This window comes from Anomaloglossus baeobatrachus, chromosome 4 (genome assembly GCF_048569485.1).
Source record: "Anomaloglossus baeobatrachus isolate aAnoBae1 chromosome 4, aAnoBae1.hap1, whole genome shotgun sequence".
Classification (NCBI taxonomy): domain Eukaryota; kingdom Metazoa; phylum Chordata; class Amphibia; order Anura; family Aromobatidae; genus Anomaloglossus; species Anomaloglossus baeobatrachus.
Window position 1 is genome coordinate 281,217,656 of NC_134356.1, and position 17,784 is coordinate 281,235,439.

General features: G+C 41.9%; 1 protein-coding gene across 2 annotated transcripts in view; it reads left to right on the forward strand.

The window, feature by feature from the left end:
• CNOT2 (CCR4-NOT transcription complex subunit 2) overlaps window positions 1-9,479 on the forward strand; it is a 182,400-nt gene extending 172,921 nt beyond the window's left edge. For both annotated transcript variants that reach the window (XM_075344885.1, XM_075344886.1), the window contains exon 15: window positions 8,232-9,479. In XM_075344885.1, coding sequence (XP_075201000.1) covers window positions 8,232-8,318 — 87 coding nt within the window. In that variant the 3' untranslated portion in view covers window positions 8,319-9,479. The remainder of the gene's footprint in view (window positions 1-8,231) is intronic.
• The last annotated feature ends 8,305 nt before the right edge of the window (window positions 9,480-17,784 follow it).

Consider the following 17,784-nt stretch of genomic DNA (forward strand, 5'->3'; position numbering starts at 1 on the left):
GGGGTGCAGTTTTTGGAATGGTGTCACTTTTGGGTATTTTCTGTCACCTCGGCCTCTCAAAGTCTCTTCAAATGTGATGTGGTCCCTAAAAAAATGGTTTTGTACATTTTGTTGAAAAAAATGAGGAATTGCTATTGAACTTTGAACCCTTCTAATTTCCTAAAAGTTATGTTTCAAAAATGGTGCTGATGTAAAGTAGTCATGTCGGAATTGTTATGTATTAACTATTTAGTGTGATACAACTTTCTGTTTTAAGGTCATAAAAATTCGAAGTTTGCAAATTGCAAAATTTCATAGTTTTCGCCAAATTTCCGATATTTTCATAAATAAATGCAAAACATATCCTCTTAATTATTCCCCTCTCCTGAAGTACAATAGGCCGCAAATCAATATTCTCCGAATCACTGGGACTTGTTGAAGCGTTCGAGTTATAACCTGTCAAAGTGACCCTGGTCAGAAAAGAAAAAATTGGCCAGGTCATGAAGGCAAAAACAGGCTCTGTCATGAAAGGGTTAAGTGTGACTGTCTAATTCTGAACACAATAGCATTCAGAATTATAAGAGTGTTCACATTTAACCAACCACATAACTTTAGTTTTACTTTTATCACCCCCTTCTAAATAAATTCCGTTTTTCTCAATGGATTTGTACAGATTGTTTCTGACATTCAAGATGGAATATGATGTGAAATGATTCTTCTTGATATGATTTTTTTATGTGATGAAAACTTGGCTCTTTAGGGGTATGTAGCCTTTTCATATCCCCACTAGAGGTAATCTGTAGGTTAATAGCATTAAAATATTGTCCAGCAGCCTTTCTGAAAGTGCGACTACCTGGAGAATGTAAATTTTATTCCTTCTAGGAGTTTCCGGCTTTCAGTCACACAGAAAGCAATAGAGAAGGGTGTTCAATTGCCGCGCCAACAGATCACTCGTTCAGATGATGAAGACCAATGTCACTTTATTTGCATGTAGGTCTCCGCGTTTCAGGAGCACCTGCTCCCTTCCTCAGGACCGTCAGGTTAAAAATAACATCAAATTTTGATGTTATTTTTAACCTGACGGTCCTGAGGAAGGGAGCAGGTGCTCCTGAAACGCGTAGACCTACATGCAAATAAAGTGACATTGGTCTTCATCATCTGAACGAGTGATCTGTTGGCGCGGCAATTGAACACCCTTCTCTATTGCTTTCTGTTATCTGCCACTGGGTGGCTGCAGCCGTGGATCGTGTTGTACATGCACATATAGTAGTTGTGACTGTCACAACTACATCAGGTGAGTAGGATTACTCCCCCCTCCCCACCCCACACATATTGGGGTAAGACCCTATTTGCGCTTATTTGTCCACAGCTCTTTTCTATACCGGCTTTCAGTCACAGTCAGTCCACAGAGCTGCAACAGTCATTGTTCCATACACAGTGAGTGGCAGATGTAAATATACCCTGCCACTTTGATTAACAGCAGATGCGCCGCAAAGTGAAATGTCCATCGAAGCGCCAGGGTATGCTTACATCTCTCGCTCTGTGTACTGAACAATGAGTGTAGCACTCCTCACTGACTGAAAGCTGGCGGCTCCCAAAGGGAAAAAGTTAATTATCTCTCAGTGGCTGCTCTTTGAGTGAGGCGGCCTGACCGCATTGGAACACTAGTAACCTGCAGATTAACACCTATATTTACAGGTTAGTAGTGTTTGGGGACATGACGTTCTCCCTGTAATTGGTAACGTAATGCAGCCACGTGAGTTATATCCAACCTGTCTAACAACATGTTATCACAGAATTATGTTAAACCTGCTAAATCCACTACATGTGCACCCCGATGTGATGTTGCAGTTTTCCGCTATCCCAGCTTTGCCTGTTTTCTTGATCTCCATCCTTTGTATATCCCGAGTTCGTTCACATGTTGACGTAATTGAGTTCAGAATATGAATTAGTTAAATGCTTTAACTCTAGATTACATTGGTAGTTTCCGCAATTAGTTGTACAAATGAAATAAATGTCATGATGGAGAAGCCTGATTCAGTGTAATAGGAAATAAATCATTTACTAAGGAAAACATTCTAGTTTAATTTTGCATTGAGAAACAGTCTAGAGAAATTAATGCCATAAAGAAAAATTGTTCAAGCGGTAGAGAAAGATGTCTGCTAAGATGAATTCATTGTGGTCTGTGCTGTTACATGATAAGTGTAAGAAGATTTCATACCAAAGTCAAATTAGTGTCTTATTAGTGAGATGTCACATCAGAGGATTGGTGGTTTTCGAAAAAGTCTGCATGCACGAGAAGAAACAAACCAAGATGTACTGCACCCCACTGACGCCACAAAGTGGACCAAACTTTATTCAGGACTAGTTTAGAATTTTTTTTCCATCTCTACACCCTCCACCTAATTGTGCGTCACATTCTGCACTTTTCATACGTGGTGTACAAGTGCCCAGTAGGGTCCCATTCTGTGTGTGTGATGCATTTTATTCTGGAAGGAACAGACAGCAAGAAGGGAGGTGAGGAAAAGCTCTGCAGGTAGTGACCTCAGTATGTGGACCGAAATTTATCATTTGTTTGTCTTTGGATTTCACACACACTGTGTTTTTCAGACTATAAGAAACTCCTTACCATAAGATGCACCCTAGATTTAAACAGCAGAAAATAGGAAAAATATTGTCCCTATATATATTTTTATATATATATATATATATATATATATATATATATATATATATATATATATATATATATGTATATATATATATATATATATATATATATATATATATATATATATTTTTTATATATATATATATATATATATATATATATATATATATATATATATATATATATATATATATATATATATATACAGTTAGCTCCAGAAATATTTGGACAGTGACACAATTTTCGCGAGTTGGGCTCTGCATGCCACCACATTGGATTTGAAATGAAACCTCTACAACAGAATTCAAGTGCAGATTGTAACGTTTAATTTGAAGGTTTGAACAAAAATATCTGATAGAAATTGTAGGAATTGTACACATTTCTTTACAAACACTCCACATTTTAGGAGGTCAAAAGTAATTGGACAAATAAACCAAACCCAAACAAAAATTTTTATTTTCAATATTTTGTTGCGAATCCTTTGGAGGCAATCACTGCCTTAAGTCTGGAACCCATGGACATCACCAAACGCTGGGTTTCCTCCTTCTTAATGCTTTGCCAGGCCTTTACAGCCGCAGCCTTCAGGTCTTGCTTGTTTGTGGGTCTTTCTGTCTTAAGTCTGGATTTGAGCAAGTGAAATGCATGCTCAATTGGGTTAAGATCTGCTGATTGACTTGGCCATTGCAGAATGTTCCACTTTTTTGCACTCATGAACTCCTGGGTAGCTTTGGCTGTAGGCTTGGGGTCATTGTCCATCTGTACTATGAAGCGCCGTCCGATCAACTTTGCGGCATTTGGCTGAATCTGGGCTGAAAGTATATCCCGGTACACTTCAGAATTCATCCGGCTGCTCTTGTCTGCTGTTATGTCATCAATAAACACAAGTGACCCAGTGCCATTGAAAGCCATGCATGCCCATGCCATCACGTTGCCTCCAACATGTTTTACAGAGGATGTGGTGTGCCTTGGATCATGTGCCGTTCCCTTTCTTCTCCAAACTTTTTTCTTCCCATCATTCTGGTACAGGTTGATCTTTGTCTCATCTGTCCATAGAATACTTTTCCAGAACTGAGCTGGCTTCATGAGGTGTTTTTCAGCAAAATTTAACTCTGGCCTGTCTATTTTTGGAATTGATGAATGGTTTGCATCTAGATGTGAACCCTTTGTATTTACTTTCATGGAGTCTTCTCTTTACTGTTGACTTAGAGACAGATACACCTACTTCACTGAGAGTGTTCTGGACTTCAGTTGATGTTGTGAACGGGTTCTTCTTCACCAAAGAAAGTATGTGGCGATCATCTACCACTGTTGTCATCCGTGGACGCCCAGGCCTTTTTGAGTTCCCAAGCTCACCAGTCAATTCTTTTTTTCTCAGAATGTACCCGACTGTTGATTTTGCTACTCCAAGCATGTCTGCTATCTCTCTGATGGATTTTTTCTTTTTTTTCAGCCTCAGGATGTTCTGCTTCACCTCAATTGAGAGTTCCTTAGACCGCATGTTGTCTGGTCACAGCAACAGCTTCCAAATGCAAAACCACACACCTGTAATCAACCCCAGACCTTTTAACTACTTCATTGATTACAGGTTAACGAGGGAGACGCCTTCAGAGTTAATTGCAGCCCTTAGAGTCCCTTGTCCAATTACTTTTGGTCCCTTGAAAAAGAGGAGGCTATGCATTACAGAGCTATGATTCCTAAACCCTTTCTCCGATTTGGATGTGAAAACTCTCATATTGCAGCTGGGAGTGTGCACTTTCAGCCCATATTATATATATAATTGTATTTCTGAACATGTTTTTGTAAACAGCTAAAATAACAAAACTTGTGTCACTGTCCAAATATTTCTGGACCTAACTGTATATATAGGTACCATTTTTTTTTTTTTAAAACTTCCCAAGGGTGTAAATTGGAGAGGTAATTAGCACTAATTTTAATATGGGGCAGAATGGGAAAGTAATAAATCTATTGTTAGTGTTTCTCTGCAATGTGTGTGTTATACACACGCACATTTACTTACACCGCTCTCCTACAGGCACATTTACACTTACATGCACAGCTCTGCTACATGCACATTTACACTTACATGCACAGCTCTGCTACATGCACATTTACACTTACATACACAGCTCTGCTACATGCACATTTACACTTACATACACAGCTCTGCTGCATCTACCGTTCTGCTGCAAGCATGGTTAAAATTGCATACAAATCTTCTACCTGCACAGTTACATATACATCTTAGCTACTTGCACATTTGCACTTACATACAGCTTTGCTACATGCGTGGTTAATCTTACACACAGCTCAGCTACATATTTACTTATACTACACACAACACAATATACATTACACATCCTGTAGTTCCTGATAGGGATCTGAATGGAGGCTGCACCAGCTAAAGGACATTCTATTCTGTTTAATAAAGGATCTTTCAGATCATGTGATCATTGACATGACCTAAAAGGTCCTGGAATTACTCATGTGACAGGTCCTTCAGCTACTAAGTTCCCGCAGCATCAGTCCTTTAGATCCCGGAAAGCTTCTTCTGCTCTGCACCGATCACGTAGATCAGTGTCTCAAGTGTTTCAGAGACTGTGGAATAAAAAGCGCATATGGTCTTACCAGATATAAAGTGATAATAAATAAATAGGTTCACTCACCTATAGGGGTTGTGAAATAGTCACAACGCCTGTATTTGCATAGCAATGGTTGGAAAAAAACAGCTGCAGCCCCGAAGAATTGAGATAAAGTATAGGTAGGAAAATCAGGTATCACGCCGCGCTTATCACCAATCCAACCGGAATTAATAAATCCAAGTCTTTATTGTAATAGCTAGGTCAGGTCTACGCATTTCAGGGGTCGAAGCCCCCTTCCTCAGGACAGTATAGCAATGACAAGGATAGTATAAAGTTACTATCCTTGTCATTGCTATACTGTCCTAAAGAAGGTGGCTGCGACCCCTGAAACGTGTAGACCTGACCTAGCTATTACAATAAAGACCTGGATTTATTAATTCCGGCTTGATTGGTCATAAGTGTGGCGTGATACCCGATTTTCCTACCTATAGTAGATCAGTGTCTGGCAGGAGGAGTGAGGATAGCTCTCAGACGGTGTGTAAGCGTCCTCAATCACAGCAAGGTGCCTCCAGGCTATAAGACGCACACACTTTTTATGAGGAGTTTCTCTTGTTAAAAAGTGCGTCTTATAGCCCGAAAAATACTGTACATCTCATATTGGAGTGCAGAGTTCATTACTATTGACTTCCATACAGTTCAGCCTCCATCTTAAATCGCAGATTTACTCCTGATTTTAGTACTCCTTTGCTCTGCTTGACATTGATCACAAATCAAGACCTAAAACCAGTTCCACCTCTTCAGTTTATGGTAAAACTTTATCCATCTCTCCCTATTCTTCTAAATATGCAAAGAGATTGTATACATATAATCGGAGAAGCTGAAGTGATGTCATTTTCATATTAACTGTGTAATCATCATCAGTAACTGATAGGTGTTTCTGTCCCCACCCACACCATGGAGAATGTCAGTGCTACAGTCCCTGCAATGTCATCATACAGGCAGTTCTAGTATTCTTCAGAGAACTTACAGCCATGTAATTACCAGGTGGCTAACATTTACAAAATTAGTATTTTGCGCCCCTCCCCCCTTCTTTTCTGTTCTTGTATGGCAATAAAGTTGTTACACTTTTACTTATGTCAGTGTTGTGCAGCACATCTATATTTTTGGCTTTTTTTGTGTGTACGTGAATATTGGTTCAGATACACACCAGCAGCACCCACTTTGCTTTTTGTTTGCTAGTGATGCCCATTTGCTTTGTTTTCCGATAGTCACAGGTATTGAATCGTTAAAGGGGTTATCCGGCTTATTTTGAGTTTTTTTTCATTATTACCCTATTGGGCTACATTGGGGCAGGTAAGTAGATAGTGACCACTTACCTGCCCTGCTGTCAGCCCCTCTCCCCCGGCTCAGAGTGGTCATGTGACCGCTCCTGCTGCGATTTTGCTGCTTCCGGTCATTTCATGTCTACATGGGCAGGGCCATGTTGACATGCAAATCTAGAAACAGCTTGTCGCCTCCCCGCTGGGCGGTACAGTGCGATGAGCCCCGCCCCCCTTCCCTGCACCCTCCCACACATTCCCCCGCACCCCGTGCTCTGCCCACAACCTCTTCCTGCACTTCTGTGGGACCCGTGACCTGGGGGAGGGGCCTGGCGGCGGCTGCCGTGGTGTCAGCGCCAGCACCGGGCCCCCTGCTCAGGATCGCACATTCAAATGTACCGGCATCACAGATCACAGATGCCAATATTTTTGAAAACTCTGATGAGAAGCAGCGCAGCTTCTCATCACTGTCCCGCTGTCTGTGCTCTCTTCAGCACAGCGGTGATGTCACTACTGTGCTGATATGGCCAGAGCACAGACATAATGCGAACGTGCAGGAGCGGCGGGGACCGAGGACGGGTGAGTATGTACCCCCTATGGGGGGGGATCGGTGCACAGCCCGATGTGTGTGTATGTATGCGGTGCACAGCCTGGTGTGTGTGTATGCGGTGCACAGCCTGGTGTGTGTGTATGCGGTGCACAGCCTGGTGTGTGTGTATGCGGTGCACAGCCTGGTGTGTGTGTATGCGGTGCACAGCCTGGTGTGTGTGTATGCGGTGCACAGCCTGGTGTGTGTGTATGCGGTGTACAGCCTGGTGTGTGTGTATGCGGTGCACAGCCTGGTGTGTGTGTATGCGGTGCACAGCCTGGTGTGTGTGTATGCGGTGCACAGCCTGATGTGTGTGTATGCGGTGCAGAGCCCGATGTGGGGCTGTTATTTGCAATGCTGTAGTGATGAGAGGTCAGTGCTGGGCAGAATATACTGACAGGGAATGTGTGTGCAGGGGGCGGGCAGGGGGCGAGGCTGGACACTGAGGCCGGGCGGTGACAGCTCTGACTGAGGTTCAGCACAGGAAGTGGTCAGTTTGCTAGAGCTGAATGTAAACAAGAAGCTGCAGAGAATAAAGGGATATTTCAAGAGGAACAAAAGTTAGAAAACAAAAAATAACAATGTAGGGGTGTTTTATATGACAATACAGCACAGATTAGCTTAAACTCAAAAAAAAATGTATGTCGGACAACCCCTTTAACAGGCTGGTTTCATTTTCTTGAAATCTCTATTCAGAACATGAAATTAAAGAGCAGTACAGGGGGGCAGACAAAATCATATCTGTACGTAATGTGTGATAATATAACAATGTACGAATCACAGAGGGCCTCCCTCTGTTGTTGTGGGAAGCGTTACAAGGTCAATGGACCACCCACATGATGCACAAACAAGCTGTTAGTTGGGGGCCTCAGCATGGGACACCACCTCACCTATCCCTTGTAGACTGTGAGCTCTCGCGGGCAGGGTCCTCCTGTACCTGCCTGTGCCTTGTATTGATTATGATTATTGTACTTGTCCCTATTATGTATACACCTTTCACATGTAAAGCGCCATGGAATTGATGGCGCTATAATAATAAATAATATGTCCTTCCTAAATGTGCATTTTAATTCTCTTCTTCTCTTTCCTGGCAGGAGTTCCATTTGGAATATGACAAGCTAGAAGAACGGCCTCATCTGCCATCCACGTTCAATTACAATCCTGCTCAGCAAGCCTTCTAAAGACTTCCCTGTTCATGGGGTATGGCTGTCTCAGCACAATACTCAACATAACTGCAGAACTGATGTGGCTCAGGCATCCTGGTTTTAATTCCTTGAGGATCTGGCAATTGTCTCATGCAAAGGGATCATCACTTGAGGTCCTGCCTTACTAATTATGTGCTGCCCAACAACTAGAATTGTCATTTGTTTCTTTAGTTTGAGCAGGGTCTGATATTTTTTTTTCCTCTTTTGTTTTGTTATCATTTTATGCCAGCAGACAGACTTAGGTCTGTACACAAACACACGTAAGAACAGAATACTGACAGTTTACCACTCGGATTCCAAAATGTACAAAAAAGAGTGAGCGAGAGAGAGACCGAAACAAAATTAGACAGCAAAGTTTGCATTGTTCATTGTAGCACTATTTGGTAATAAAAGAAACACATGTTTGTGCATTTTTATGTGAAGATCCTTCTCGTATTTCATTTGGAAAGATGGGCAAGGTCAGCTTCCTTCATTTTACTTCCCCTCTTGTTTCCGAAAGGCAATTTTCTGCCATGTTCCGCCCCTTCACGGCCAGAGGAGCATGTATTTCCTTGCAGTGCAAGGATCTGCAGGCCCCTGTGGCAGGGAATGGGCAGACAAAACCAGTAATTCACTCTTAAGGAGAAAGATATTGCCGCAACCTTTGGACAATTTCCAGAGTTGTGTATTACTGAGCTTCATCTTTCCAGAATGAGCAAAACACTGTCCAGTCTTTGTTACGATTTTGTAATAAATGTGTACATTTTTTTTAAATTTTTGGACATCACATGAATAAAGGTATGTATGTACGAATGTGTATATATTATATATATGACACCTATTTTGGAAATGTTTGCCCTGCTGTACCTCATTTTTAGGAGGTGTGCATGGATGCAATATATGAAAATGGGACATTCTGGAACTGCTGGTCAGGGGACTCCATTGTCGCCCTGTGCACTAAAGGGCCAGATTTTCAGCAGCCAAGGACATCCATACCCAAGTGAACGTGATGGGACTTAAAGAAGTGAACTGAGACAATTCACTCTGGCTGTTTGAACAGCAGCGTTTCATAGGAAAAAAAAAAAAAAGATCAATCTTGTATTTTCTGACCACATAAAGGCTTCTTCTCTTTGTAATAAAGTAGAAAAGCTCTCCTCACTGCAGTGTTGACTTTGATTTGAGATTGTGAAGTCATTTTTGCGGATTCCCTATAAGACCTAGCGGAGTTCTACTTCCAGTGTATTTGTAAGGAGAGGCGACCAGCCCTGAGGAACTGAATGTAAGTAATAAAACACCCGTCTGTCTCCTCGGCCTCTAATAGCCATACAAGCTCTTCACGTGGCACAACAATATAGAGCATTTGAGCAGTAGATGACCTGAATTGCTTATCTGTCACACAATTCTATACTAAGATACAGAATTGGAACGTCCTCCCACATTTCCACTGTTAAGGTTAACAGCCGTTGTTCAATTAACCTTTACAGTACTAGTAATACATTAATAGTTACTGTACATCATGATTGTGGGGATGCCAGGGTTAAAAGAACGACTCTGTGATAAGCTATATATATGCACAGCAGTAACACTTTATACAGTGGATGTATAATAAGGGGTAGAATAATGGAGAAGCTTGAAATTATCTCTCAGGTACTGTAAGAAGGGGAGCTGCTGACGCATGTCATGTATGTTGTAGGCTGTTATCATCTCCACAGGCAGATTTCATATTGAGGCACCAAATGTTACCACTGCAAAGATGCCCTCCTCTGTTTGATCAATGCAAAGACTTAAAAATATGAGATGTATATGTTGAGTGTTTGAAGAGCACTGCAATACTTTGTACCTTGCTGTTTGCTTTTTTTCTACTTGAGACTCCACCACTATATTAAAGACAATGTTCAGCTTTTATACAATCTTTGCTTTTAATATTCATTGCATCTTTTGCACCGTTATAAAACCATGTTCGTAAGTGTTATGATACAAACAAGCAGTACTGTAATTCCAAGGTCTACAATGGGAAAAGGACTACACTTTATTTCATTATATAAGATGTTACAGTTGTTCTCTTTAGCTTCATTTTAAGGCCAGAGTCACACTTGCAAGTGTCTCGCGCGAGTCTCTCATTGAATCACCCGGCACGGACTCTCACTCTCCTGACAGGAGCGGGTCGGTTGCATGTATGTCTATGCAGCTGAGATGCTCCTGTCCTGAGAGTGTGAGTCCATGTCGGGTGATTCAATGAGAGACTCGCGCGAGTCACACGCGAGGCACTTGCAAGTGTGACTCTGGCCTAACGGATGTTTGGGCAAGAGGTTGTGGTCATTACTAATGTGCAGGTATTACAGGTTCTCCTATGTGACGTGGCACCTGCTTGTAAGTGCCGCCATCCTCACCGAGTGCACAGCTCTCCTGTGTGCTTATGATGTCCACTGATGGAAGAACATGTGACCACACCTGTCCATCAGCCTCCTCAACTGGAAAAAGCGGTTTGTTGTTTTTGCGGTGTTCTGCGAACAAGGCGCCATTAACAAGTATGGGAAGAGAAATTGTAATACTTATTATTAAGTGCCACAATCATGTTCCCAACCTATTTGTTAAAATGATGACAACACCTTTTATCTCTGAATTTCTTCCCAAATCTTATTGTTAATTTAAATGTATAACACTGACTTCTATGTTAAGGGGTGGTCCGAGCATAATAAAAAATGCTAAATAAGTTAGTAATGCAAATTACTAATATGCATTCATTATGGTACCTGCCCTGACTTCCCGGTTTCAGTACCGGTCCACTTAAGTTCCCGGATCTCTACCAGATATGCGCTTGAAGGAGTCTTCATCAAGTCACTAGCTAAGCAAGTCCCCCTGTCTCTGTATTGGCCTTTATGGAGAAGGAGAGCTGGCTTGTGTAATGAACCGAGCCATACAGTAATATCAGGAATCATAGCCTGCCTCTGTGTTAGGCATGTTGGCATTTATTTATAGGTAAGCAGTACCTGCCAAAGACCATTGTTAACTTCCTGGGTGTGTCTGCAGCTAGAGACTAATTACACCTGACAACAGTCAGTGAACTACATGTTAAACCTCCCAAACATATTAGATAGCTGTTGGCTGAAAGCTGTGTGAGCCGAATGGTCGACTTGTCTCGAGTTCCCCATCAACAGGAATGCTCTGATTGGCAGCGCTCCCAAGTATTTTTTATGAGTGAGCCATATGCCAATCTCCTCTTGGCTGCTGCTTATCTCCTGGAAAACAAAAATCGACCATTAGAGATCTGACGTGCTGGTTCCTTTTCTACCCTGACATCTGTTGAGTGAGAGTCTGGATGCCCCCATAAACAATATAGTTCAGTTGATTTTTGGGGGGGTAAATTTGTCTATTTAGCATATTATCGATTGAGCTCAAGTTGGCTGAAAGCACAGTGCCCATTTATAGCATATTGGTAACTTTTTAAGCCTTTTGTATTTTGGACCCCTTTAAACAGCTCGTCTTATTGTGCCATTTCACAATGGGAGTCCAATTACTGGGTATCCCTTCTGTTTGAGTAGGGATCATAAGACTTGTTTTTATGGAAAGTGGAAAAAAAACGGTGACCAGTGGTTAATTCCTGTGTATGAACACTACCATCCCTAACAGAGTTTCAAGAATGAACTATTTAATATTTAAAGTGAACCAATCACCAGGATTTTTCGCATATAACCTAAAATGGCACTATCTCGCTAATTCTCTACATACCTTTAGTGGTCAGCTTGCAGGACCTGTGCTGAGGTCATACCCATGTGACCAGAAGGGGTGGGGCCTCAGCCAACAGAAAATATTGCTTCCTGGTATCAGCTATGTTGGCTGAGGCCTCGCCCCTTCTGGTCACATGGGTATGACCTCAGCACAAGTCCTGCAAGTCAAACAATAAATCAATTGTATAATACTTATGGTAATTCTAACAGGGTGAGGGAACAAGTATGACTACCCCCCCAGATATTATCTGCTCCTCAGTTGCTGTCACTCAAGAAGCTGATGATTTTATAAACTTTACTTTCTTGGATTTCAAAACCTAAACATCCGAGCTGACTACAGGTATGTATAGAGTCAGCCTGATAGGGCCCGTGTAGCACTGGCTTTAGGTTATATACGAAAATCTTGGTGTTTGGTTCCCTTTAAGTAAAAGAGGATACTTTTTTTTTTTTTGTTTTGTTTTTAGTTTTTTTTTTATGGAGAGTAGCCTATGGGAAAAAGCTTGCAAAAAAAAAGCCACACCTAGAGCATGCTGCGACTAAATCTTCTTCACTATAAAGGCCCCTATATACAATAGACTAAGGTCAACCAAATCTGCAGATATCGGTGGGATTGGACACCAGTCTAATGCTTATGGGTTCCTTCCAACTTTCCACGGACCTATGATGTCAAGGGAGAAAAGGATACAGCATTTTGGATATTCGATGGTCAATCCTTTTGTTCTCCGGGGGGAGGTAAGCTATTGCCAGAGGAGTATAAGCGGCTCTCTCATTGATAACACAGGAGCGCTCGGCCAATCTGTGCATTCCTGTGTATGAAAGTGTCAGGGGAAGATGGCTGTCTATTGTGTAAGGGGGACTTTATACATAAAGGAATTTGCAGAGTTTGTGCTCAGGACTATTTCATGCCTTTTCAAGGTGAGTCACGATTCATATTGTTTACTTATAAAATGTTAATTTTTAATATGAAGTACACAATTACATGTCACCCAATGCAGGTACTTGGAAGACTTTATCAGCCCATGCCAAGGCAATTTGGAGAGGTTTCAAAACTGGTGCAAGAGAAAGGTTGAACAGTCACATATTGCAACACATTGAACTCCACAGTTCATTTTGTCAAGCCTTATTGACAATTACAGCAACAAATTGATGATTATTGCTATGGGTGACTGTTCCATTTTCCACTTATGTTACATTTGATATCACTCCACGCAATGTCTTATTGAAAGGTGCCATTGGAGTCAGAGTATGGTTGATTTGTTATGGATTATAATTAAATGCACAGTGTGTTAGAGCCAACATACAGTTTGCAGTCATCATATACAGCACTGTGTACTTACAATTGTTCATTTGGGCCTTTTATACAGTTAATTCTTCTCTTTTCCATTAAGTCATCATGTGATTAAAAACAACTAGCTGAATCTTTCTAAGCTCTGGGTAGAAACAGGAAGTCTCTTTTCCCTGCATTGCAAGGATCAACTGAGTAGAAAGGCAAAATGAGCAATTGTAATTACGCAGTGCTGTATAATAGGATTCTAATATATTAAGAGGATAAAAAGTTTGATGGGAGTGCTTCTATAAGAGGATCTAAGTTTAGAAGTCTCCTGTCTTATACAGTCATATGAAAAAGTTTGGGCACCCCTATTAATGTTAACCTTTTTTCTTTATAACAATTTGGATTTTTGCAACTGCTTTTTCAGTTTCATATATCTAATAACTGATGGACTGAGTAATATTTGCATATGTGCAATCTGCATTTAAACTAAATTTGACAGGTGCATAAATATGGGCACCTCAACATAAAAGTGACATTAATATTTTGTAGATCCTCCTTTTGGAAAAATCACAGCCTCTAGTCGCTTCCTGTAGCTATTAATGAGTTCCTGGATTAAGGTATTTTTGACCATTCCATTTTACAAAACAATTCCAGTTCAGTTAAGTTTGATGGTCGCCGAGCATGGACATCACGCTTCAAATCATCCCACAGATGTTCAATGATATTCAGGTCTGGGGACTGGGATGGCCATTCCAGAACATTGTAATTGTTCCTCTGCATGAATGCCTGAGTAGATTTGGAGTGGTGCTTTGGATCATTGTCTTGCTGAAATATCCATCCCCTGCGTAACTTCAACTTCATCACTGATTCTTGCACATTATTGTCAAGAATCTGCTGATACTGAGTCGAATCCATGCGACCATCAACTTTAACAAGATTCACGGTGCTGGCATTGGCCACACAACCCCAAAGCATGATGGAACTCCACCAAATTTTACTGTGGGTAGCAAGTGCTATTCTTGGAATGTCACTTCTGGGCTTAACAAGAACTGTACCTGTGTTCTTCTGTTTCCTTACTATGCTCCTCACAGTGGAAACTGACAGTTTAAATCTCTGAGACAACGTTTTGTATCCTTCCCCTGAACAACTATGTTGAATAATCTTTTTGTTTTCAGATCATTTTAGAGTTGTTTTGAGGAGCCCATGATGCCACTCTTCATAGGAGATTCTAATAGGAGAACAACTTGCAAGTGGCCACCTTAAATACCTTTTCTCATGATTGGCTACAACTGCCTATAAAGTTCAAAGCTCAATGAGGTTACAAAACCAATTTAAGCTGGGTTCACACACAGCGACAACGACGTCGCTGTTACGGCACCATTTTCTGTGACGCAACAGCGACCTTGTAAGTCACTGTTATGATCACTGCTTAGCTGTCAAACACAGCAGAAGCAGCAGCGATCATAACGACACGCGTCGCTGTGCTACATGTGCAGGGTGCCGCGCACACTGCTTAGCGCTGGCTCCCAGCACTCCTAGCTACAGTACACATCGGGTTAATTACCCGATGTGTACTGCAGCTACATGTGCAGAGAGCAGGGAGCCGGCAGCGAGAGCGGCGGACGCTGGTAACGAAGGTAAATATCGGGTAACCAGGGAAAGGTCTTCCCTTGGTTACCCGATGTTTACGCTGGTTACAGCTTACCGCAGCTGCCAGACGCCGGCTCCTGCTCCCTGCTCGCTTCATTTCGTCGCTGTCACACACAGCGATGTGTGCGTCACAGCAGGAGAGCGACAACCAAAAAATGAAGATGGACATTCAGCAACGACCGGCGACCTCACAGCAGGGGCCAGGTCGTTACTGGATGTCAGACACAGCAACAGCGACGGGACGTCGCTGCAACGTCACAGAAAATGGTGACATAGCAGTGACGTCGTTGTCTTCGTCGCTGTGTGTGACACCACCCTTAGTGCTTCAGTAAGTCAGTAAAAAGTAGTTAGGAGTGTTCAAAACAAGAAATTGATAAGGTTGCCCATACTTATGCACCTGTCAAATTTAGTTTAAATGCAGATTGCACATTTTCTGTTAGTACAATAAATCTCATTTCAATTCAGACATATTACTGAGTCCATCATTTATTAGATATATGAAACTGAAATAGCTGTTGAAAAACCCAAATTGTTATAAAGAAAAAAGGTTAACATTAATAGGGGTGCCCAAACTTTTTCATATGACTGTACTCAGCTGCCGCTGTCTTCATCTGTTTCTAGTATTGCTCTGGTCGGTCTCAGTCGATATGTGACCTGCCGATAGCTCCGGTATTTCATGGAGCACCGCATCGGAGGTCGCAAGTCAATGCAACTCTATGACAGCCTCGTACTGGCTCTCATAGAGTTGTATTGAGCGCTTGTGACACAACTTCTGACTTCTGGCCAGTAAGAAGTTATGTCAACAAGATGGTACGGAACCGCGCCAAAAAAAACAATGAAGCTGCCAAAGGGCAAGCATAATACAGGGGACAAGGGTCTTGCAATTAAAGTGCCACTCCATCGCTGTAAAAAAAAAAAATCCGCTGCAGTGGTGCTTTAATTTTTCAACTAATGAAAAATATTCTAATCTCCATAATAGTTTTTTTTTTAATGTAGTAGTTTCTTTGAATTATGCTACTTTCATATTGTTTCACAGTCTAAGAATATGGACTGTAACTTTCTTGCCAAAGACCTTACCAGCAAGACCAGAAAATAAAATTCTGGAAAACCTTTGGGCAGAGCATTGAATATTTAACAAAATAATGCAGACCTGTTGGTGAAAGGGTGAACAAATGACATCCATGTAAGACAATGTACAGTACATTTGCTGCACTGAAGGGGTAGTTTTATCTGATAATTTGGCAGCTGTCAAGCATGTAGAAAAGAACAAAGCATTTTCATTTTATAGATATTTTTTTCCCCGCAGAAAAGGAAAATTTGTACCTATCATCCATGTGATTATTCTAATTTTCACATAAGCATTGCTGAGAGAACAGTTAGTTTAATATAGTTGTACTTGCGGAGCCCAGTGTTGGATTATTAATGTGTGTGCCAATGCTTTTGGTATAAAATATTTAATTGCCGCATATGGAGATCATGGTTATCTACGTGCTTGTATACCTCGCTGTAGAAGTTGATAATCTCATTGGCAATATGGAGTTTGCTACCGAGATTTCCATCCTTCTATGTACAAAACAATTGGTAAGTCAACACTGATGGTTAGGAATAGGGCATCATCTTCCCAATTCAAGAGAAATATGTGGAAGGCGGTTTGTGGCCATGTTTCATTGAAAATCAGGCAAGCTCTTCAAGACCAAATTAAATGCAAAGGGAGATGAGCTGCAGCATCCGGAAGTGACTAAATACATAGTATTTGGAGTTGTGGGGTTCTGGCTCTGTGGACTATTTTCTAATATCCCAAGAAAAGTAGCAGAAATCCAGTGATTCAGGAAAACCAATGTAAGGCTGCTTTCACACTACGTCTTTTTAACATGCGTCCTGAACGTTTTTTTGCTGCAAAAGCGGATCCTGCTTTTACAGCAAAAAAATGCATGCAAACGCATGTGTTACTTTGCAGGATCCTGTCACTGAATGTTTAGGGGCGGGCATTGGAGTCCTGTGATCGGGAGTGAGGGGAACTGAATGGGACAGACTGGGAGCCGGCATCTGACAGCTGCGGAGGCTTGTAACCAAGGTAAACATCGGGTATACTTGCTTGGATACCCGATATTTACTTTGGTTACGAGCGTCTGCAGCTGCTAGGAGCCGGGCTCCCTGCACACGTTACCAACGTAAACATCAGGTAACTAAGATAAGTGGTTACCCGATATTTACCTTGGTTACGAGTGTCCGCAGCTCTCAGGTGGGAGAGAGAGACAGGAGAGAGAGGGGGAGAGAGACAGAGGGAGGAGAGAGGGGGAGAGAGACAGAGGGAGGAGAGAGACAGAGGGAGGAGAGAGAGAGACTGATCACGGGGCTGGTTTCTGGGCATGCTCAGTAGAGCAAGCAGGATCCTGCCTATCAGCATGCCAGCGTTCACATGCGTTTGCATGCTGTTTAGTCAGGATCCAGCAATTTGCAGAAGTTGGACGCAGCTCAAAAACGCTACAAGTAGCGTTTTTGAAAGATGTTAAAAAACTGCAAGTCGCTGGATCCTCACTATAAGGCGATGTGCGCACTTACCGGATTTTTCGCGGATTTGCTGCATGTTTCGCTGCAGAAAATGTTCATAACATCTCTGCAGTGAATCACCAGCAAATCCTATGGAGAAAAAAAATCCTGTGCGCACTGGGCGGAATTTGACAGCTGCATGTTTTGCTGCGGGAATCCCGCAGCAAAAACAATTGCATGTCACTTCTTTTCCGCACATCGCTGCGGGATTTCACTCCATTGACTCCAATGTAATCGTGAAATCCCGCAGGGAATAACGCAG